The following is a 24,700-nucleotide window of genomic DNA, read 5'->3' as shown; positions in this document are numbered from 1 at the left end:
GAGAGCATTCTTAGCATGGACCGACACCAGATATTAAAGTTAATGCTAAATAGAAATGGCTTCACTCAGCTGTTGGACGATTTGCCACCCCCAAGCAGCTGAGCCCCAAGGCCGTGCTGGTGCCAAGCGGGAAAAGATGATGATGATGATCAACAGCTGCTGTCATACTCTCCACCACCTTATACTTCAATCCTTTGTCCACATATATTGCCACACCTCCTCCTCTCTTTTTCACTCTGGTTATATGATTTAGATCAGTGGTTCTCAACCGGGGGGGCGCGCCCCCCTGGTGGGGCGCGGAGGTACTCCAGGGGGGTCGCGAGTAGGCTTCATGTATGGAGGGAAAAAAAATCTGGGGCTAACAGGCTGTAGTAGCTAAGCAGATGCAACACATTTACCCATGTCAAAATGCAGGACATTGGACTATTACATACAAATCAATACTATTATAAAATCTATCATCAATCTATCATAAAATCTTGTGTGTAGGTTATTTTAAGCCCGTGACGCGAACATGACGCAACGTCACGTGAGTGAGTCTGCATACCGTGGCCACCGTGTGAGTGCTTGCCACACACACACACACTAGTCTGGTTTCTTGCCGAGTTAACTCGTGCCGACTCTCGCTAGTCTACTATCATCAATCCATCGATACAGCGCAAAACCCAAACAGTCTTTTTAAAGACTACTACCCCACACTGTATTTTTGCTTTCCCCATTTCAGCTCTACCCAAATAATTTGTTGTTTTTGTTGTTTTCTTACTGCTAGTCTACTACCCCTTTGCCTTTTTCACCCTGCGTGTGAAAAATCCAACTGTCCCACACACTAACACACACACACACACACACACACACACACACACACACACACGAGTAAGTACACCATTCACACCTCGTTAAAATTTGCAACTATAAAATCCCCGAATAAAGATATCGATCGTGTTTCTCACTGATAAGCCCCATACGTTCCCTCTGGTTAGCCCCCTTAGCCTACTACAGACTTATCGTTACAACTTTATTACACACGTTTATTCACAAATACTTTAACAAAATGGATAGATTTCTTGTCAAAAAACCCAAGACAACTGACGTAGGTCTACCACCAGCTGCGAGAAAGCTTCGGAGGTACGATGAATCATACCTGCAGTTTGGTTTTACTGTCACCTCTGATCTTCGTCCTCAGTGTGTCGTGTGTGCCGAGGTGCTGGCAAACGAAAGCATGAAGCCATGCAAACTTAAAAGGCACCTCGAAACGAAGCATGCTGGCCTGAAGGACAAACCGCTTGAATACTTTCAAAGAAAGCGTGATGGCCTGCATCAGCAACAGGCAACAATTTCCGTGCACAGCACTGTATCTAAGCAGTGCCTGGAGGCATCATATGTGGTGGCAAAAAGAATAGGTAAGCTAGGCAAACCGCACACTGATGCCGAGAAATTCGTTTTGCCAGCTGCACAGGACATGTGCAGAATATTCTTCGGGGATAGTGCAGCAGCCAAATTAGGCACCGTGCCACTTTCAAATGACACAGTTGCTCGGAGAATTGCTGATATGTCCAATGATATCAGAGAGCAATTAATACAGTTTATTAAAAATAGTCCATACTATGCCTTGCAGTTGGATGAGTCTACCGATATTGCTGGACAGGCACAGCTTCTTACATATGTCAGGTATGTCAGGGATAAATTAATTGAGGAGGATGTCCTTTTTTGCCGCCCTCTTCAGTCACACACAACTGGAGAGGCCATCTTCAATGTCCTTGATTCATTTATTCGCGAGAATGGGTTGGCGTGGGACCGATGCGTTGGCTTGTGCACGGATGGCGCACGAGCAATGACGGGCCGTGAGCAAGGTCTAGCTGCTCGCGTTAAGCAGGTAGCTCCACTTGTAAATGGACCCATTGCATGGTTCATCGCGAAGCACTCGCTGCAAAAAAAATGCCGTCTCTGTTGGAATCCGTGCTGAACCAATCAGTAAAAATGATCAACCTCATCAAGTCACGGCCGCTAAACTCTCGCTTGTTTGAGGTCCTCTGTCAGGAGATGGGGTCAGAGCACGAACAGCTGCTTCTGCACACTGAGGTTCGCTGGCTGTCCAGGGGGCGGGTGTTACAACGTTTGTATGAGCTGCGAGATGAGGTGAAGCGGTTTTTGACACAAATCAATTCAAACCTGGCGAAAAATCTGGATGACCCTTTGTGGCTGGCGTGTCTCTCCTATTTGGTCGATATATTTGACCGCTTGAATGGCTTGAACCTGTCTTTGCAAGGCCGAGAAACTCACATTTTGCTTCTCGCAGAGAAAGTGGATGCCTTCAAGCAAAAACTTGACCTCTGGTGTGGCCGCATCAGTCGGGGGAACTGTGATATGTTCCCAAGCCTTGCAGACTTTATCAGTAATGCAGGCACTTCCCACGATTTCTCATCTGTCTTTCAAGTAGCGTCAGAGCACCTGTCAGTAATGAGAAAACAGTTTGCGGCATACTTCACAGAGGATTATCGCTCTTTTGCGTGGGTTCGAGATCCATTTGTGTGTACTGCTGACGAACTTCCAGTTGACATGCAGGAACAGCTTATTGAGCTGAAGAGTGACAGTAGACTTAAGGCAGTCTTCACCTCATGCCCTCTTTCGACATTCTGGGCAGCATTGATGCAGGAGTACCCGCAACTGTGTGACGTAGCCTTGAAACTGCTCATCCCATTCGCATCGACCTACTTGTGTGAGGCAGGATTTTCAAAAATGACTGCGCTCAAAACGAAATATCGCAATCGTGCGCAAATTGAGGATGACTTGAGACTGTGCTTGTCAAACATTTCGCCAAGAATTGAGGATCTTTGTAAGGCAAAGCAGGCTCAGGTCTCGCATTAACGCAAATGCAGATCACAAAGGCACAGTAAAAAGTAAAACCTAAATTCACGCCTGGTCCCAATTCCCAATGATATCAATAGCCAGCTAATGATAAGCCTAATAAAATACCTAATAAAAACACATAATAATAATAATAATAATAATAATAATAATAATAATAATAATAATAATAATGATGCCTATTAATAATAATAGCATAATAATAATAATAATAATATCAACAACCAACAACAGCAATAATAATAATAATAATAATAATAGGCCTAATAATAATAATAATGCCTGAAAGAACATAAGTCTTGTACTACTGCCAACAGCTTAGTAATGATAATAGGCCATAATAATAATTATAATAATTATAATTATAATAATGCCCAAAAGCAGATTAGAAATGTGGTGCTACTGCCAATTATAACAATAGCCTAATAATGATAATAGGCCTATGTATTTCTATGGAATGGATAATGCTACTACTGCTGCTACTGCTACTACTGCTGCTACTGCTACTACTACTACTACTACTACTACTACTACTAATAATAATAATAATAATAATAATCTAGCCCAGGGCTATCTATCTATCTATCTATCTATCTATCTATCTATCTATCTATCTATCTATCTATCTATCTATCTATCGGTCGATATAAGGTGCTGTAGGTCGGGTGGCGTCACTGCGGGTGAGTGTGTTTGGGGGGGGATGGGGGCGGGGCGAGAAGAGGGGCCCCCAACTGCAATGAACCAGCTTTGGTGGGGCCCAGGTTGCAAAAGGTTGAGAACCCCTGATTTAGATCATAACCCTCCATCTCAAAGTCCACATCTCTGTCAGTGCTGATCCATGTCTCTGAAATTGCTATGATGTTGAATGGGTTCTTAAACTGTTTCAAATATTCTTTAATACTGTGGAAGTTGGCATATAGGCTTCTGCTATTGAAGTGGATGATTGATGTGTTATGCTTTGATTGGAAAGTTGCGTTGTAGTGCTCATCTGTGTAATAACTGCAGCTGTTTTCTATATCATTGAGTAAATTGTTATCCGGATCAATATCATGTTCTATGTCCTGTATTTTATGTTCTGTATATACAAAGTTTTCTAGTCCTAATGTGTGTTTATTTCTGGCAATGTCCGCATTTTTCTTTGTCAGGTGCTCATTGATGTAAACGTCTGATCCCTTCAGCCGTCTTCCCTGTTTCAGCAGTTCGTTTTTGTGTTTTCTATTTGCAAACCGAACTATTATTGCCGGTTTTGTCTTCTCGTTTCTCCTTGGGAGCGGGTGACAGGCCTCGATGTTCTCCCTGTCTAACTCAACTCCCTTTGAGCGGAGAAACGCCGCCACCTGTTGCTCCACCGATGCCGCGTCCTCCTCGCTCGGCTCCTCTCCGTTCCGCATCGTCACTGCCCGTGCATATGAACGAGGTTTCACTTCCAAGCCGGTGATTATGATGTCGTTCATTCTGGTATATTGCTCCAGATCGGCCACCCGGTTCTCCAGCAAGTTAATCCGCTTGTCCTTCTCGGTGATTTTTAGCCTCAAGGCTTTAACTTCCTCCACCAGGCTCATGATGGTTTTCTGCTGTTGTCTAACAGCAGAAACCTTCTCCGTCAACATGTCGAGCGATCTTTTAATATCGTCGACCTCCTCAACCTGTGCCGTATTCTTTTTTGGTGGCATGTCGCGAAGCGAGGAGCGAAGCGCAGGAAGAACAAGCGGGGCGGCAGCAGCGCGGCAGGAAAATCTGAGGCTTCAGCCGCGGCCCGGGCCCGCTCTCAGCGTGTTCCCGCGCAGCCTCTCAGCCCGCTCTCGCTCTCAGCGTGTTCTCACGCAGCCTCTCAGCCCGCTCTCGCTCTCAGCGTGTTCAATGTTGACCTAACTGTTGTGAGAAAGTCATTTTTAATGTTGCTGGAGTGTGGAGAAGAGTGTGGATTGTGTTCAGTAAACTTTCTCAGTAAGGGCTAGACCACCACCTTTAAACATAAACCCTTGTCTTTATGCCCAAAAGGGGGAAGATGCAGAATATGGACGAAGAAATAGATTTTTTTTCAAATATAATACAATGTTACTTTAAAAAAAATATCAATCATTCATCTTAAGTAACTGCATTATTCTGATCAGGATTATGGTGGGTTCAGAGCCAACAATGACCAAAAGGCAAGAGACAATAAAGACCAATACAGTGTTATATAAATGAGAAGGTGGCAAGCATTGGAGTAAAAATCAAATGGGAGTCAAATAGCAGTATATTAGTTTATTTTGAATATATTGTAATTATCATATAAATCGTTGCAGTTTACTCTTATGGCACATCATACATTTTAAGATGATTATCGAGTAGTACAGTGGCAGAAAGCATGAAGCTTAGGTAGGGGTTCAAAACTCAGTATTTGCTTTTGAGAGTTTCAGCCAGTGTTGTTCATAATTTTATTGATAAAAAAAGTCAGTGTTTTAAGAATCAGTATATCTGATTGATTTAAGATGGTATCTCCTCTGATGTCTTTTGTGCAAGAAATAATTCTATGGACTTTAAAGTTAGTCTGCCTTTCAGTCAAGTTTAGGTCATAAAAAGAATTTTCCCCAACACCCAGTTATTTTTGTTTAGTGGACCAAAAGCTACTGAATTCGAATCACAGACTTCCAATTTTATTTATTTATTTTTTTAAATAGAACAGTTAATGAATTTAGGGCTACATGGCCCTAAATTCTCTGCTATTTTTTCCTGCTTCATCACGACCCAATTCAAGATACTACGTTATACATCACGTGGTGAGCTTTCCTTGTTCACACAAGGCATTGTGGGATACAAATTTGAAACAAGAGAGGAAAATGGAGGATGCGAATGAAACGTGAAAGACCAACTACAGTAACAGAAAGCGAGAAGAAAAGACGTTATGTTGCGAAGGAAAGGAAACGCAGGACCAAACTAATAAATATCAGCAGTCAGCGAGCACCTCAGTGTGATCAGCTGTTCATTTAGCAACAGAATGATGGAACTGTCATTGTACGGTCAGGGTAAACCTGTAGATGGCAGTAATGCAACACTGGATGCCAGCTGCCATAAAACCAAAAGATGAAGAAGGCGGCAACTAAGGTGTACATGGACTTCCTCTGTCTGCTTGACTGCACAAAGTGAGTGATTTTCATGCATGTTATTTGCTCAGGAATCCCCTCGAATTAAATAAATTCCCAGCCACAGAATGGCCTTTTTTAATTAAAAAAAAAAGATATTACAGAAATAAACATGTATTATAATGACCAAATTTCAGAGGGAACTAAATTTCACCGATTTTATGAAATCAAAAGGCCGTCTAGGTTCAAAGGTGTGGTGCGATTAATTAATTCGGTGTCAAATTTATGTACAGTGGGGCAAAAAAGTATTTAGTCAGCCACCAATTGTGCAAGTTCTCCCAAAAAGATGAGAGAGGCCTGTAATTTTCATCATAGGTATACCTCAACTATGAGAGACAGAATGGGGGGAAAGAATCCAGGAAATCACATTGTAGGATTTTTAATGAATTAATTGGTAAATTCCTCGGTAAAATAAATATTTGGTCACCTACAAACAAGCAAGATTTCTGGCTCTCACAGACCTGTAACAACTTCTTTAAGAGGCTTCTCTGTCCTCCACTCATTACCTGTATTAATGGCACCTGTTTGAACTCGTTATCAGTATAAAAGACACCTGTCCACAACCTCAAACAGTCACACTCCAAACTCCACTATGGCCAAGACCAAAGAGCTGTCAAAGGACACCAGAAACAAAATTGTAGACCTGCACCAGGCTGGGAAGACTGAGTCTGCAATAGGTAAGCAGCTTGGTGTGAAGAAATCAACCGTGGGAGCAATTATTAGAAAATGGAAGCCATACAAGACCACTGATGATCTCCCTTGATCTGGGGCTCCACGCAAGATCTCACCCCGTGGGGTCAAAATGATCACAAGAACGGTGAGCAAAAATCCCAGAACCACACTGGGGGACCTAGTGAATGACCTGCAGAGAGCTGGGACCAAAGTAACAAAGGCTACCATCAGTAACATACTACGCCGCCAGGGACTCAAATCCTGCAGTGCCAGACGTGTCCCCCTGCTTAAGCCAGTACATGTCCAGGCCCGTCTGAAGTTTGCTAGAGAGCATTTGGATTATCCAGAAGAGGATTGGGAGAATGTCATATGGTCAGATGAAACCAAAATAGAACTTTTTGGTAAAAACTCAACTTGTCGTGTTTGGAGGAGAAAGAATGCTGAGTTGCATCCAAAGAACACCATGCCTACTGTGAAGCATGGGGGTGGAAACATCATGCTTTGGGGCTGTTTTTCTGCAAAGGGACCAGGACGACTGATCCGTGTAAAGGAAAGAATGAATGGGGCCATGTATCATGAGATTTTGAGTGAAAACCTCCTTCCATCAGCAAGAGCATTGAAGATGAAACATGGCTGGGTCTTTCAGCATGACAATGATCCCAAACACACCGCCCGGGCAATGAAGGAAGCATTTCAAGGTCCTGGAGTGGCCTAGCCAGTCTCCAGATCTCAACCCCATAGAAAATCTTTGGAGGGAGTTGAAAGTCCGTGTTGCCCAGCGACAGCCCCAAAACATCACTGCTCTAGAGGAGATCTGCATGGAGGAATGGGTCAAAATACCAGCAACAGTGTGTGAAAACCTTGTGAAGACTTACAGAAAACGTTTGACCTCTGTCATTGCCAACAAAGGGTATATAACAAAGTATTGAGATGAACTTTTGTTATTGACCAAATACTTATTTTCCACCATAATTTGCAAATAAATTCTTTAAAAATCAGACAATGTGATTTTCTGGATTTTTTTTTCTCATTTTGTCTCTCATAGTTGAGGTATACCTATGATGAAAATTACAGGCTTCTCTCATCTTTTTAAGTGGGAGAACTTGCACAATTGGTGACTGACTAAATACTTTTTTGCCCCACTGTATATAATATTGGCATTCAGTTGACCTTCTGCTGTATTTACACCCAAAATATGAATTTCAAAGTGAACTCTTATAATTAAGAAGAAGAAGAAACCTTTATTTGTCACATGCACACTTCAAGCACAGTGAAATTCATCCTCTGCATTTAACCCGTCTGAAGCAGTGAACACGCGCGCACACCCAGAGCAGTGGGCAGCCACACTAGAGCGCCCGGGGAGCAGTTACATTAGACTTGGACAGTGGCACTGGATTTAATACTGCTCCACACTTGAGTCAGTATCACAAAGAAAAGTGGATTTAAGTTTAGGGTCATCTCTTCTGATTTCCGTACGTATTGTGCTAATATATAATGTTTAAATTTTGTATCTGCATTTGATGAATTATGAGCCAATATCTGAAATTCACAGACTTGTCAGCTGGAGTTTTATCATTGATTTTGAAAACAATTTAAACAACTATCCCAATCTAAATAACAGCAAATTAAATATTTATGATTCTCAGATTGCAGTGGTCAGGTCAAGTGATTCAAAAATTCAGACTTGAACCTTTTCCTCAATAACAGTGTCCTTTCCTCTTCTTTAATGTACTAAAGTATTTCTTGAATGTTTTTTTCAGCCTGTTCTCTTTGTATTGGTCTTTGTAATGATACAGTGTTCCCTCTGATCAATCCTGAGTGCATCACTGTATTCTTTGAGATGTTTGTTTTTCATATTTTCCTTTCACTGTTCTTTTGAGAATTTGTCAAGCATGGCCATTGTGCCAGGTAGGACAGATGGAACAGCATTTCCTGTATTTCTATTCCATTTGGCTGTCAGAGAGAGAGGGGGGAGAGAGAGAGAATGAATGAAAAACAGCAAAAGATCACCGCAAATAAGTATCGACTTCCTCGAAAAAGCCACCATATCATGTTGCCCCAAGTGTTCTGTTGATGGTTCTTCATCTAACCTGTGGCCCTATTTACAGACACCCGTGTAACATAATGAAAGTGTGAAGGACTTGGCAAGGGTACAGTAAACTGAAAATTGGCAGGGTCTCTATCAGCTGTATGAAATGTTGCCTTGTGATTGGGTTATGTCGCTTGATAAAGAGCATACAACCACTTAAAGTAAACCCACTTTATTTTAGGGAACCTTTTTCCCATGGATGGCTCCAGTTTAGTTTGTGTGAATCAGCACTTTCACCTCACTCTTCAGTGAGTCTTAACATTTCACTGATTGCTACAATACCCAGGGGGAAAAATTAATTAACTTGTTATGGCTACAAATCATCATCATCTTCTCCCTTGTCCAGCACTGTTGCCAGGTCGGGGTCCATGTGGACCCTATTGATCCACGTGTCATATTAATTGGAGCATAGTTTTATGCTGGATGTCCTTCCTGCTGCAAACCTCCCATTTCTGGGCTTGGGAACAACCATTCACACACACATTCACACCTTTTGCAAATTAACAGTTATTCCACAAACTTGAGTTGTACATGAGCTGATAGCCGACGAAGAGCATAGCGCTGAGTTGGCTATAAACCATGTACAATGAGAATCCATATTCACTGGATTTTGAGAAACAGAGCATTTTTATTTTTTGCAAATTCGATAAATAAAAACTTTAGACAAAACATCCGACAAAATAATTTCTGCTTAGAATGTAAACAAACCGGCGCAATGACAGTAGCAATTTGTTAAAAATTGCTATAATAATAATAATAATCTCATCTCATTATCTCTAGCCGCTTTATCCTGTTCTACAGGGTCGCAGGCAAGCTGGAGCCTATCCTAGCTGACTACGGGCGAAAGGCGGGGTACACCCTAGACAAGTCGCCAGGTCATCACAGGGCTGACACATAGACACAGACAACCATTCACACTCACATTCACACCTATGGTCAATTTAGAGTCCCCAGCTAACCTAACCTGCATGTCTTTGGACTGTGGGGGAAACTAGAGCACCCGGAGGAAACCCACGTGGACACGGGGAGAACATGCAAACTCCGCACAGAAAGGCCCTCGTTGGCCATGGGGCTCGAACCCAGACCTTCTTGCTGTGAGGCGACAGCGCTAACCACTACACCACCGTGCCGCCCCATAATAATAATAATTCTTGAGAAATAAAAAAAGAGATGTTCTTACCATCAAATACTTTTATTTCATATTTTGTTGCTTTTTTGGATTTTTGTTTTCAACTAGAGTTTTTATTTCATCCTCAGATGGTGGAGCAACACACTCTGCCATTTAGCTTTTCTCTATGAGCTGATAGCCTAGTAGTAGAGTAGCCAATCAGAGTGCACAATTGCTCATATCCAGTGAATGTAGAGAGAATAATTGAGAGTAGTCACTTAACCTGTATGTCTTTGGGGGAAACCAGAGTATCTAGAGGAAACCCATGCAGACACAGGGAGAACATGCAAAGTCCACACAGAAAGGCCCCTGTTGGTCACTGGACTTGAATCCAGAACCTTCTTGCTGTGAGGCAACAGTGCTAACCACTACACCACCATGTTGCCCCTTTTTATAGCAAAAAATGCAAAGCTCAAACTTGAATACTTGTTTCATATTAAAAGCATTTGTGGCTTTTAAAACTTGAAACTATTTTGGAGGCCATGTTGGAGATTGCCATGTTTTGAGGCTTTAATATGGTACTAACAGAAATCTACATTAAGAAGCATTTCCTCTTTGACAGTGTGGACTGGTGTCATGCAACATATCGTACATCCTTAATGATGGACATGATTTATACTTCTGTGAACAAAATAAAGAAGAAAACAGCAAAAAAAAAAAGTGTCAAAAGCAAAACAGAGCCAGTGTTTCATGGCAGGGATAATAAATATAGGACAGCAGGGGTTTAACTTTGTTTTGAAAAATGCTGAGGGGGCAGAGAAGAAACCTGATTGTCAGTTATTTACCAAATAAACTGACAAAAGATGAAGTCCTTACAGTGGCCGAGAGAGGTCAGAACACCTCCAAAATTAGACAACACTCACAAATGCAGAAAACGTATGCATCAATACAACAAAGCGTAGTTGCAAATTGAGAAAACGATTGCAGACATAGAAAACACAAGTAAGTATAGCCTTCAGAGCATGCAACAATTTGATTTCAGAATGTGTCTACTGTAAATTCAGAAAACGCACACAAAAACTGAAACACACTGCAAATAACCACAATGCAATGTAAGTATTCACAAAACAAAGAGAGGGTTCTGCCTTGAGGACTTATTGATGGACCCTTCAGTGCTTAGCAGGCTGAGTAAGTTGAGCTTAACTTTATTGATGATTGAACTTTTAAAGCATATACTGTATGCAGAGCCATGGCCTCACTTTCATTTATAAATGCCTTGAGGACTCAAGAATGGCACAGGAATAGTTTTAAGCGTTAACAATAAATCACTTTCATTTATAAATGCCTTGAGGACTCAAGAATGGCACAGGAATAGTTTTAAGCGTTAACAATAAATCTAATATAGTAATTTTTATGATTAAAGTGATTCATATAGGTAGTGATCCGAGCGAATGACCTTGACGTCCGTAACGTCACAGCAGGAAGTCTATCGGTCTCATCACCGCTTCCGCTATACTAAAACACAGAGCTGACTGCAACTCCGAGCCTCCATTTTGAGCTAATTTATCGCCATGCCACGTAGATGTGTTTTTGGCCGGTGCAGCAACACAACAGAAGGTGGATTTACGTTGCATTCATGGCCCAAGAATGTCAAATGGCAAAGATTTGGACGCATTTTGCAAGAAGTTCACGGGCACATTGGGTGCCTACAAAGTGGTCTTTCCTCTGCTCTGCACATTTTACTGAAGACTTGTATGAAACCTCTGATCTGTTGAGGAGCGTTGGCTATAAGCCCGTAGTGAAAGAGGGTGCAGTACCAACAGTTAAAGAAAAAGAAAACTACAACAAAAGGAAAGTATTTATCTTTTTAAAGTTAAGTGAGTTCAGTTGCACCAGTCCTCCTGGAGTGAGCCGAGGGTTGTTGCTAAAATTGTTTTTTTTTGTTTTTTTTTATTGTGACAACAATTAAGATGAAAAAACAGAGATCTGGAGTATGCATAGGTATTCACCCCCTTTCAGATGAAACCCCTAAATAACAGCTGGTCCAACCAATTCACTTCATAAGTCACATAATTAGTTAAGATCTACCTGTGTGGAATCAAAGTGGCAAGATCTGTCACATGATGTCTGTATAAATCAACCTGTTTTGGAAGGACCCTAATTCTGCAACATTACTAAGCAAGCAACATGAAAACCAAGGAGCACTCCAAACAGGTAAGAGATGAAGTTATGAAGTATAGATCAGGGTTGGGTCATAAAAAATATCCCAAACTTTGAATATCTCAGGGAGCACCATTAAATCCATTATAGCAAAATGGAAAGAATATGGCACCACTACAAACCTGACAAGAGAAGCCCGCCCACCAAAACTCACAGATCAGGCAAGGAGGGCATTAATCAGAGATGCAACAAAGACATCAAAGATAATGCTGAAGGAGCTGCAATGATCCACAGCAGAGATGGGAGTATCTGTCCATAGGACCACTTTAAGCCGTACACTCCACAGAGTGGGGCTTTATGGAAGAGTGTCCAGGAAAAAGCCATTGCTTAAAGAAAAAAACAAGAAAGCACATTTGTAGTTTGTCCAACAGCATGTGGCAGACTCCCCAAACACATGGAAGAAGATTCTGTGGTAATATGAGACTAAAATTGAACTTTTTGGCCATCATGGGAAACACCATGTGTGGCACAAACCCAACACTTGCCATCACCCTGAGAACACCATTCCGACAGTCAAGCATGGTGGTGGCAGCATCATGCTGTGAGGATATTTTTCATCTGCAGGGAAGGAAAGCTGGTCAGGACTGAAGGAAAGATGGATGGCACTAAATACAGGCATTGGAGGAAAACCTGTTTGAGTCAGCCAGAGGTTTGAGACTGGGACGAAGGTTCCGTTCCAGCAGGGCAATGACCCTAAACGTACTGCTAAAGCTACACTGGAGTGGTTTAAAGGGAAACATTTGAATGTATTGGAATGACCTAATCAAAGCCCAGACCTCAATCCAATTGAGAATCTGTGGCATAACTTGAAGATTGCTGTACACCAATGCAACATATCTAACTTGGAGTTGGAGCAGTTTTGCCTTGAGGAATGGGCAAAAATCCTAGTGGCTAGATGTGCTAAGCTAATAGAGACATACCCCAAGAGACTTGCAGCTGTAGTTGGAGCAGAAAGTGGCTCTACAAAGTATTGACTTTTGGGGGATGAATACCTATGCACACTCCAGATTTTTTTTTTTTTCATCTTAAAGGAGATATGCAGAGCCTTTATTTTTAAATACATTTCTGAGTGGATAGTATCTCCATCCTTGACTCTTGTATCTCATCTCATCTCATTATCTCTAGCTGCTTTATCCTGTTCTACAGGGTCGCAGGCAAGCTGGAGCCTATCCCAGCTGACTACGGGCGAAAGGCAGGTACACCCTGGACAAGTCGCCAGGTCATCACAAGGCTGACACATAGACACAGACAACCATTCACACTCACATTCACACCTACGGTCAATTTAGAGTCACCAGTTAACCTAACCTGCATGTCTTTGGACTGTGGGGGAAACCAGAGCACCCGGAGGAAACCCACGCAGACACGGGGAGAACATGCAAACTCCGCACAGAAAGGCCCTCGCCGGCCACGGGGCTGAAACCCGGACCTTCTTGCTGTGAGGTGACGGCGCTAACCACTACACCACCGTGCCGCCCCGACTCTTGTATGCTGCATAAATGAGAATAAAAAATATATAGTTTTGAGAGTTAAAATCGACCACAAAGTTGGCATTCGAGCTGCCCCGCTGAGCCAGCCAGCCCTGAGTGCATGACATCACAGCAGGAACCGGTTTTAAGGCCGAGGCCTTTGATAGCTATAGACCAAAGTCCTATAAATAAAAATTTATGGTGAAAGTAAGAAATACCGTTACCGACTTGCTCAACTAAGACTGATTTAACTTCATTGATTGGGGGTTGTCTCTCATTAAAACAGGATGGGTGTTATAACTTATGCAACATACATGTACATGCATGCATTTTCACTGATAAAACGTAAAAGGCTAATTAAATAATCAGATGAACTGAGACAATCACATTCTGAAGCAAATTAAATAATCTTAGACCGATAACTTAAACACACGATACAAGTTACATGTATTCATCTAAATGCAAGTAAACAACGTGTTTTTTTTTGTTTTTTATCCAAATAAGAGTCGGAGCTTACCCATCTGTGTTCTCACTTCTTGAAGGCCGATATTGTGGCCGATTTGTTTTTGAAACAATCTGACTTTCAGTTGTTTGTTCAGTTCTCCGTTCATTTACTTTTTTCATGTAAGGGCGAGATGGCAGCAATATCCAGTTTAGAAATAAAACGGCTGCTCCACTCATTCACTTTTCTTCATACTGTGTATTCTGCCATTACTGCTGGGCTCAGGCAATTACTAAAACCCGGGACGGAACAGGATGTCACTGGTTTTAGCAACAACTGCAGAGAGGTCACTGCCCGAGCGATATGTCCCATCCCGTTCCATCCTGGGTTTTAACAATAACCCTCGGCTCACTCCAGGAGGACTGGTGCAACTGAACTCAATTTCCTTTTTAAAAAAAATAAAATAAATGCTTTCCTTTTCTTGTAGTTTTCTTTAATTGTTGGTACTGCACCCTCTTTCAATATGGGCTTATAGCCAATGCTCCTCAATAGATCAGAGGTTTCGTACGAGTCTTCAGTAAAATGTGCAGAGCAGAGGAGAGACCACTTTGTAGGCGCCCAATGTGCCCGTGAACTTCTCGCAAAACGCGTCCAAATCTTTGCAGTTTGAACATTCTTGGGCCATGAATGTAATGTAAATCCACCTTCTGTCATGTTGCTGCACCAACCAAAAACACATCTATGTGGCATGGCGATAAATTAGCTCAAAATGGAGGATCGGAGTTGCAGTCAGCTCTGTGTTTTAGTATAGCGGAAATGGCGATGAGACCGATAGACTTCCTGCTGTGACGTTACGGACATCAAGGTCATTCACTCAGACCGCTACCTATATAAATCACTTTAATCATAAAAATTACTATATTAGATTTATTGTTAACGCATAAAACTATTCCTGTGCCATTCTTGAGGTCTCAAGGCATTTATAAACGAAAGTGAGGCCATGGCTCTGCGTACATGCTTTAAACACCAATATTGTTTGTCACCATAAAAAAAATTGTACCTTTTAAAGTGGTAGGCATGTTGTGTAAATCAAATGGTGCTAACCCCCCAAAATCCATTTTAATTCCAGTTTATGATGCGACAAAACAGGACAAACACCAAGGGGGATGAATACTTTTGCAAGACACTATACATCCATTGTGTTGTGGCTAGTTGCAGTACATTTCTGTTTTTGCACACGTTTTTTGAATTTGCAGGAGGCACATTATCAAATCAAATTATTTCATGTGCTCTATACTATTTGTTTTTTGTTCTTTATGTTTGCAATTATTTTCTCAGTTTGCAAGACGTTTCTTGATGCAACTACACATTGCTGAATTGATGCATGTGTTTTCTGCATTTGAGTGTTGCCTTATTTTGGAAGTGTCGTAAGTATGAAGTGTTGTGGCCTCTCTTGGCCACTGTAGGTCATTCATACTGTATATGGAAGCACGTCAGTCTGACTAGTGTTTAAATGCACAATTGTAACAATCACAGAATGATGGACGCATTATAATTTTGAAAAAAAAAATTGCTATGGTTTACATCACTTGGTTATCACCTGGTTTATTGGGAGGCTCTTACAAGAAAAAAGAAAGTAAATTCATGATCCTGCAGGTTAATTAAAGTGGCCATTATAATGATAGCTGCAGCCAATATAAAGTCTCCCACTTTATATTCCCATATGCCACAATATCATAATTGCAGTTTCCTGTAAATACAGTGGTGCTTGAAAGTTTGTGAACCCTTTAGAATTTTCTACATTTCTGCATAAATATGACCTAAAACATCATCAGATTTTCACACAAGTCCTAAAAGTAGATAAACGCTACGTTCACACTGCAAGGCTTAATGCTCAATTCCGATTTTTTTGTGAAATCCGATTTTTTTGTGAGGTCGTTCACATTAACAAATATATGCGACTTGTATGTGATCCTCAGTATGAACGAAAAGCGACCTAAAAGTGTTCCGCATGCGCATTGCAGGATACGACGACGTCACACGCAGTGAGCATGGCCAGTGTTTACGGAAGTAAAACCGCCCGGTTGCGGTATGACTCATCCAATCTAGCTTGAATAGCTGCATCCCCCCAAATGGAAATCAGCTCCCTAACCTCTGCGTCCTTCCATTGAGAAGATTCAGAACCTTCACAGCCCGAAGCGTCCCTCGCACTGATGTCATGCGCAGGGGCGCAGATACGTTTTTTGAACTGGGAGGGACAAAAAACTGGGGGGGACAAAGCTGCCAGCAAACCAACCCCAACCCCGATATGCCTGTCAAACTTGTTGTTAGTAACCATAGCAATCAAGCTCGAGCTCGCAACCTGTGCAGTCTGCGCAGCTCAACCAACCGAATATCAGTCTTTGTTTTATGTGAGTTGTTGCAACTATGTATACACTGCCGTGCACCTCAATAAACCGAATGGTAATTAGTCTTTTGATTTTTCCGTGAGGTTTGCCTTATGCAAAGAAAGACAGCATAGACGTTTTTTCCTCCCTATAAGTGGGGGGGACCGAACGAGGTGAATTTAAATATGACTCGTCCCACCCTCTATCTGCGCCTGTGATTATGCGCCATGTTGTTGTAACTTTTTTGAGAGACCCGCCGCCTACTTCAGCGCAGAATAGTGACGTTTGTGGCTTGTTGATGACGTTTAAGTTGGATGAATGCGACCTGGCGGTTCAGACTGAAGTCGCATATGAAAAGAGCGGATAGGAATCGGAATTAGGACCACATATCCAAACGGCCTGGGTCGGATTTGAAAAAATCGGATCTGTGTCGTTCATATTGTCAATAAAAGATCGGATACAGGTCACATATGGGCGAAAAGATCGGATTTGAGTCACTTCAGCCTGCAGTGTGAACGTAGCCAAAGAGAACCCAGTTAAACAAATGAGACAAAAATATTATACTTGATCATTTATTTATTGAGGAAAATGATCCAGTATTACATATCTGTGAGTGGCAAAAGTATATGAACCTTGAGGATTAACAGTTAATTTGAAGGTGAAATTAGAGTCGGGTGTTTTCAATCAATGGGATGACAATCAGGTGTGAGTGGGCACCCTATTTTATTTCAAGAACAGGGATCTATCAAAATCTGATCTTCACAACACATGTTTGTGGAAGTGTATCATGGCACAAACAAAGGAAATTTCTGAGGACCTCAGAAAAGCGTTGTTGATGCTCATCAGGCTGGGAAAGGTTACAAAACCATCTCTAAAGAGTTTGGACTCCACCAATCCACAGTCAGACCAGATTGTGTACAAATGGAGGAAATTCAAAACCATAGTTACCCTCCCCAGGAGTGGTCGACCAACAAAGATCACTCCAAGAGCAAGGCGTGTAATTGTCGGCGAGGTCACAAAGGACCCCAGGGTAACTTCTAAGCAACCGAAGGCCTTTCTCACATTGGCTAATGTTAATGTTCATGAGTCCACCATCAGGAGAACAACAATGTTGTGCATGGCAGGGTTGTAAGAAGAAAGCCACTGCTCTCCAAAAAGAACATTTGCTGCTCATCTGCAGTTTGCTAAAGATCACGTGGACAAGTCAGAAGGCTATTGGAAAAATGTTTTGTGGATGGATGAGACCAAAATAGAACTTTTTGGTTTAAATGAAAAGCATTATGTTTGGAGAAAGGAAAACACTGCATTCTAGCATAAGAACCTTATCCCATCTGTGAAACATGGTGGTGGTAGTATCATAGTTTGGGCCTGTTTTGCTTCATCTGGGCCAGGACGGCTTGCCATTATTGATGGAACAATGAATTCTGAATGATACCAGTGAATTCTAAAGGAAAATCTCAGGACATCTGTCCATGAACTGAGGCCCTGTCCACACGGCAATGGATTCAGGTGAATCTGATAAAATTGTTTATCGTTTCGGCCTGACGTCCACACGGCACCGGCGTTTTGGGTGCCCCAAAACGAAATCTTTTGAGAACGGGTTCCAGAGTGGAAAGATCTAGCAACGGCGCCGTTGCGAAGTCATCTGGATGAGTAGAACGGATTTGTTTACGATGACGTCACAACCACATGACTGTCAGTGCTTCACGCCGGGTAGAAGTGTAACGAACTCGATGCGAGTTGTCAACAAATCCTATAACTTGGTTCATGAAACGCACTTACAAAATATTTTCACTGTGAATATTTATTGTGTAATGGTGCAAAGTGAGAGAGAGAGAGAGAGAGAGAGAGAGAGAGAGAGAAAATAGCCCTTAGGGCAGAGTCAATCCCGCCAGCAAAAATAGGGGAAAAAAAGGAGCGATCTCACCTCTTCAGATGTTGGTTTAAGTCCTACAATACATTCCTCAAAAAGGGCATAGAAGAACAAATTAATCCATCAACGTGTAGCATTCAATTTATTCCGGACCATTAAAGACGCCGCCTTCCGCGTAGAATCATACGTCATCCTCGCCGCCATATTGGATGGGGCAAAGCAGAGAATAAAGATGCCTCATTCATGTGCTGCGTTTAACTGTACCAACAGGTTTGCCATCCAAACGAGATCACATGGGATTACCTTTCACAGGTGAGACTGGAAAAATACTTTTCATTGTATTTGGTCATTATAACGTAATTTTACGAACAGATTTTTCTGACTGTGGCTAATATGAAGTCTCGCGCATAATAGTTTATGCGCATGCGTCCTTACTTCTTCTATTATTCTGGTGTCTCTGATGGGACCGTCTTACAGCGCACCTAGAGGTGTGGCATGTGTATTGCATCGTTTTCAGCAAGCATTGCGTTGCCATATGTACCTGATATTTTACTGATCCGTTGCCCATGTGGACGCGAAATTTTTTTTTTTTAAATCTCGTTGCCGTTGTCGTGTGGATGTAGCCTGAATCTCAAGAGAAGGTAGGTCATGCAGCAAGACAACGACCCTAAGCACAAGTCGTTCTACCAAAGAATGGTTTAAGAAGAATAAAGTTAATGTTTTGGAATGGCCAAGTCAAAGTCCTGACCTTAATCCAATCAAAATGTTGTGGAAGGACCTTAAACGAGCAGTTCATGTGAGGAAACCCACCAACATCCCAGAGTTGAAGCTGTCCTTTATGGAGGAATGGGCTAAAATTCCTCCAAGCCGGTGTGCAGGACTGATCAACAGTTACCAGAAACATTTTAGTTGCAGTTATTGCTGCACAAGGGGGTCACACCAGATACTTAAAGGAAAGGTTTATTGCCACTCGGATATGCAATATTGGATTATTTTCCTCAATAAATAAATGACCAAGTATAATATTTTTGTGTTATTTGTTTAACTGGGTTCTCTTTATCTACTTTTAGGACTTGTGTGAAAATCTGATTATATTTTAGGTCATATTTAGGCAGAAATATAGAAAATTCTAAAGGGTTCACAAACTTTCAAGCACCACTTTAAATCCATGATACAATAATGTGATCATACAAGTCTGTGTGATACAAAGACAGAAAAAGACAGATACCTTATAGCTGTATGGATTAGAGTATTATCATAAAGGAGACATTTTATTTGACACCACCCTAAAAATCGAACAGCAGGAATACAGCCAGACTGATTTCTAGAAATTATTTTTCATCTGTTACTGTTACACACTGTTATGTACATTGTTTTTAACAGAGTACGCTCACAAAAAGGCATTGGGGAAGCATGTTCCTAGTCTATAGAGGACAGAAAGTAATGATTGTGTGTTTAGGGAAAACTGAAATCCTTGCTGGAATGGGGACAAGTGGAGTAGTAACGTCTCATCACAATGTTTCCAACTACACGACCGGATACACTTTCCTGTCTCAACCAATCAGTGTTTGCCTGAGGGCTGGTTGACTCACAGCACCCAAGATACTCATGAATCAATGTTAGCTTTTGGACAGCAGGAGACACCATTATTTCACCTCTTGGCCATAAACCCCCTCTCTGTGTCATGATGCACACACACTTTAAGACTGAAGTATAAACCAGGCCTCAGACTCCAGATGTGACTTTTTTTTTGTTAAGAAATGGGTTTAAATTTTTAGCTTATTATATATAAACAGTTAGTTCTGGTCCAATAATTTGATAGGAAAAGCAGCATTCCAAAAGTGCTAATATTTAGGATAAAAGCACTAGTACATTTCACTGTTTGTTTCACTCCTCTTGTTTGTGTTTTTTATTAGATAACATTCCAATTCTAGCAATAGTTCATTAATTGAAAACATTACTACATTTACTATGGGCTGTGCATCACGTCAGCCTGTGTGTTGCTTGGCAACACGCAATGATCTATCCAGCTGTGGCTTCTTTGGGAACTGCTTTCATTGATGAAACAAACAAAATATTTGGCCATATGTATGAAAGCAGTATGACACTGGCAATCCTGCTGTTTGTATGAAATATCAGCAGAGCTGTGATTACCTGATATTCAGTCGAACAGCACTCTCACTCCTGCAATATAGCTTAAAGCTAAACAAAACCCCAAAAATTAAACTCCTTTATACTGATAAATAATATCCATGCAAGACATGATTGATTATTTGTTTGTTCATATTTGTCCCCATATACTGTGTATAGTTTGTTTGTTTTGTTTTTCTCTTAAAAAAAAAAACTTCCCTGGGCACCGCCATCTTACTCTTGCCAAGATTCAAATATCACATTCTGAGTGCAAATTGTGCAAGAGAATCTGAGATTGTGATGTCACTTACACACCACATGACTTACCGAGGCTGAGATCTAGTGGATACACTGCTCCTAAATTGTTGTAAACAACCTTGAAGATGCCCAAGTGTCAAGCACTTGGATGTAAAAATAATCCCGAAAAAGGGAAATCGTTTTTTGCCATCCAAAATCCTATAAACGATATTACTTTTGAAGAAGTAAGTGGCAAAATGGCTGCATTTCATCGCTTCCAGTATCACTGGAATCACCTTCACCAAACTGTAGGTGCTAAAGAAGGCAACTGGACTTGTTTGAAATTCTTGAAGATGTTTCACCTCTCATCTGAAAGGCTTCTTCAGTTCTGTCTGACTAGTGGGGAGTTCCAGGTATTTATTCTCTAGTGGACTAAAGGCAACCCTAAGGAGAGTTGTTGAGGTCACCTGGGTTGTTGACCCTCTCAATCATCCTATCAGTGTTAGGGTCACTGGAGGCTGGGTGTGAATGGCGTTAGCAGCCTAGAAGGGTTGTTAGGGTGATCTGTGGGTCGCTGGCTCTGTCTGCCATCATGTGGCCTCAACGAATCTCCTTAGGGTTACTTTTGGTCCACTAGAGGATAAACACCTAGAACTCCCCACTAGTCAGACAGAATTGAAGAAGCCTTTCGGATGAGAGGTGAAACATCTTCAAGAATGTCAAGCAAGTCCAGTTGACTTCTTTAGCACCTATGGTTTACGATGACCTGGATGACTGAGAACCTTCACAGACATAAATCACCTTCACCGTTTGTTTCTTCCTCCCCGGGTTCATATTCTGATTCAAACATATACAGCTGAATTGCTTTTTATTCAAGAACATTTTCCACGTTTGCACAGCCAAACTATTAAAAAAATGATGGAAAATTTTTGAGTTGATGACTTTGTGTTACTAAGGCAAACGGTGAACTAGTCTGAAAGCAATGTTACAAGTGGATATCCGGTTTCAGTGCTCATGGCCACTCCCAGATAAACCGATTTTAGCAATATTGCAACTTTTAAAATGGATAAATTGTTGTTATAAAGATTTATATTAATTAAAGTGTGTGTGTTGGGGGGTTACATCGGGGCACTTGCCGTGATCAGCAAATGGAGTCTATTTTTTGGGTTTTGTTTGGCTTTAAGTACAATAACCCTCAACACATATATAAAGGTGTCTTTACATTATTCATTAGTTTGCACTCATCATTCTGAGACACACTTTTGTGTCATGTCCAGTCAGCTTCTGCTGGAGCAGTCGCATACACCTTGGCAAAGACACTGGCAGAATCCATACATGAGACAAACAGTAAGGCTGGTGGGGACAAGGCTAACACATACTATGCCCAGAGTAACTTTTTGGATCACCAGCAAGTATATGCCCAGTGGCAAGGATCCAAAGTAAAAGAAGCCTAATAGCCACACAAGAATCCGGGGTACATGATTGCAAAACTTGGCGAATGCGTCCTGGTCCATGGTGCCACCATTTGATGCCACGGATACAGAGTCCAGGCTGTGTTCGCCATAGTCATCAGAGCTACCATTGCGACTGGGTGAATATTGTGCATCTCTCTGGACCTCCATAATGGTGATGACCAGGCAGTTAGAAGAATCGTGGTATGGACTATCACTGGATGATAGGCTCTTGGGTGTCAGCACCACCTCTTTGCTGTGGTCTGAGCTACAGCATTTGTCCTGGACTGCCAGGAATGACATAATGTTCAAGTCATCTGGTAGTGCTGCCACTTCATAGTCACTAACTCTTGTCTCGTGCCGGCAGAAGGGACAGCAGATGCAGCCTGAGCTGTCTCCAACGTCCAGGATTTTGTTAAGGCAGCGGGCACAAACACGATGCAAGCAGTCCAGTATCTTGGGCTTACGGCTATGAACATTGTAGCGCTGATAGCAGATTTTGCACTCCATTTCATCGCTGGTGTTTGTGGCATTGGGGTTAAAAGTATTGCTTGGATTTGAGGGTGCATTGACATTGATTATAGGGCTTCCAGAGACACTAGACTTGGTGATAGCATTGGGATTGCCGTTTGCACTGGGAATAGTATTGTCACTGGGATTAGCAGGCCTCTCCTCTGGTTCAGCCTGAGCATAGCTCATTTTGGCATCATACTCTGCAAAAAAGAGAAGGAAGAACTTAATAATTAAAAAAAAATTATTTGGTGATTTATTTTAAAAAATGATTATCATTCACTTGTATTAAGTTATATTGCTTAGAAAAATATGACTAAAATTATTTCTACATATTTTTAAATAATTTATATTGCATCTTTAAATGTAGACCTGGAGTTTTTCGTTATTATTATTTGGTGCCACTTGATGGCTTTTCTATAGTGTCTAAGAACACAAAGAGAGAGATTAATTGTAAATGAGAGAATAAAATGGAACAGGTTCTGGGCAAATACTCCAGCCTTCTCTACAAACATTTCACTAATGTTAATAACCTGGGTGCAGGCATATAAATGCATTTCTAAAAGCGATTTGTTTTGGTTTTCCAGAGCGTAGTAACATGGGATGCAAATAGTAGCCTACTGATCGAATTATTAACAGAGAGACAGCTTTGTGGGATTGACACTGTCTGATTAAGCCAAGGCTGCTGCTGTCAGTCAATTGAATTAGGATGTGATAGGGAGCTAATTTAATAATGCTTGCCCATGAGCTTGTATTAGAAAATGGATAAATCTGAAATTGTTTTTTCGTATTTTAATGTGAATAAGAGAATGCACACTTTTTTGAAAACATTGAGGCATGATTGTTATTCGATTGGTGTGATTGTCACAGTATGGTGAACCTACAGTTCTGTTTTCAGTATTAAATAGAAATTTTTGAAATTTAATTAGAAATGTATTAGAAATTTAATTTCATGTTGAACCAATTTATATAGTATTCAAGCAACACTGTGGTGGCATGCAAATGCCAGAAAGCTTGTTTTCAACATGCATGATTTTGTTATCCTGGGCACTTCAAAATAGTGTCTGTAATCCTATGTTTCATAGCAATGTAACCTTCAGAAGGAGCTGTTTTTTAGGGAAGTGGTTGCCAACCCTGGTCCTGAAATAGCCCTGCTCTGCATATTTTATAGCCTTCCCCGCTCCAACAAACATGATTCAGCTAATCCGATAAGTAGCAAGGCCTTCCTGAGATGATATGTACAAAAACTACAACTTCTTGAACCAGAATTATGATTTCAGGGGAGCATTATGTATAACTTTTATGGCAAAAACCACTTAATTCTGATTAGAAACAATACCAGACAAGAGTGCCATGAAAGAAAATGACCTCTGATTGCTTTGACTCGGAATAAGTTGAATGCCTTTCTTATAGCTAACACATTTTTCACTCTTTTAATTAACAGTTGTATTTGTATATGTACTGTAGAATGGCAGGATAGTTGTTCTTGTGCTTAAATTTACAGTAATAGACACATTAGCAAGCTCTTATTGCATTGAGTGTGTCTCTTACGTTATCAGTACATAGTAGTTAGACAGCTTTTTATGTTCCCATAAATTACATACTAGAGGCTGTATAATTTATGCATTTATCATATTACTTTTATTGTTGATTTAAAAAATAAACTCCATAAACATGGATTTAATATAGTCTTCTCTTTTTGCCTGAGATGCTGGACATCCCACACCTTAGGATTAGTCAGAAGAAAGAGCCAATTATTGGGATTTATCACTTTAATATTAATTGCTTACATTTTCATCCTGTTATATCCTGTGTGGCTTGTTGCTGTCTACATGTAATAAACCTACAGGACAAATGAGCAGCTGCATGTTGCTTTGTCACTTGACCTGACAGGTAGTGTACTTCATTCTTCCATTAAAAACAAATTGAAAAAAAAAATCAAGCAATCAGTCGGGCAGACGGAGGTAAACATGTAGTCATTATTTTTTATACAGTAATCTGACAATATCATAAACTATAATCAAGTGTGAGGCAGTTATTGAGAAGGATTAATAGGAATTCATTTTGATCAGCACATATGTAACATATAGACACATGACAGACCCATATCTATTAACTATAT

At 41.1% G+C, this 24,700-nt stretch overlaps 2 protein-coding genes across 4 annotated transcripts in view; one reads left to right on the top strand and one right to left on the bottom strand.

The window, feature by feature from the left end:
- The window catches only part of cep89 (centrosomal protein 89), a 452,909-nt gene that overhangs the window by 265,166 nt on the left and 163,043 nt on the right, over nt 1–24,700 (top strand). The window lies entirely within an intron of this gene.
- zgc:165481 (uncharacterized protein LOC100073327 homolog) lies at nt 21,895–22,767 on the bottom strand. The gene has a single exon (XM_060911498.1). It carries the CDS (start codon nt 22,765–22,767, stop codon nt 21,895–21,897), a length of 873 nt encoding a protein of 290 aa, XP_060767481.1.

This window comes from Neoarius graeffei, chromosome 27 (assembly GCF_027579695.1).
Source record: "Neoarius graeffei isolate fNeoGra1 chromosome 27, fNeoGra1.pri, whole genome shotgun sequence".
Taxonomy (NCBI): domain Eukaryota; kingdom Metazoa; phylum Chordata; class Actinopteri; order Siluriformes; family Ariidae; genus Neoarius; species Neoarius graeffei.
The sequence above is the reverse complement of the archived record's forward strand: the minus strand, read 5'-3'. Positions and strand labels throughout refer to the sequence as shown.

Excerpts from the sequence above, each read along its gene's own strand:
- zgc:165481 (XM_060911498.1), bottom strand. The coding sequence starts at position 22,767 with ATGAGCTATGCTCAGGCTGAACCAGAGGAGAGGCCTGCTAATCCCAGT.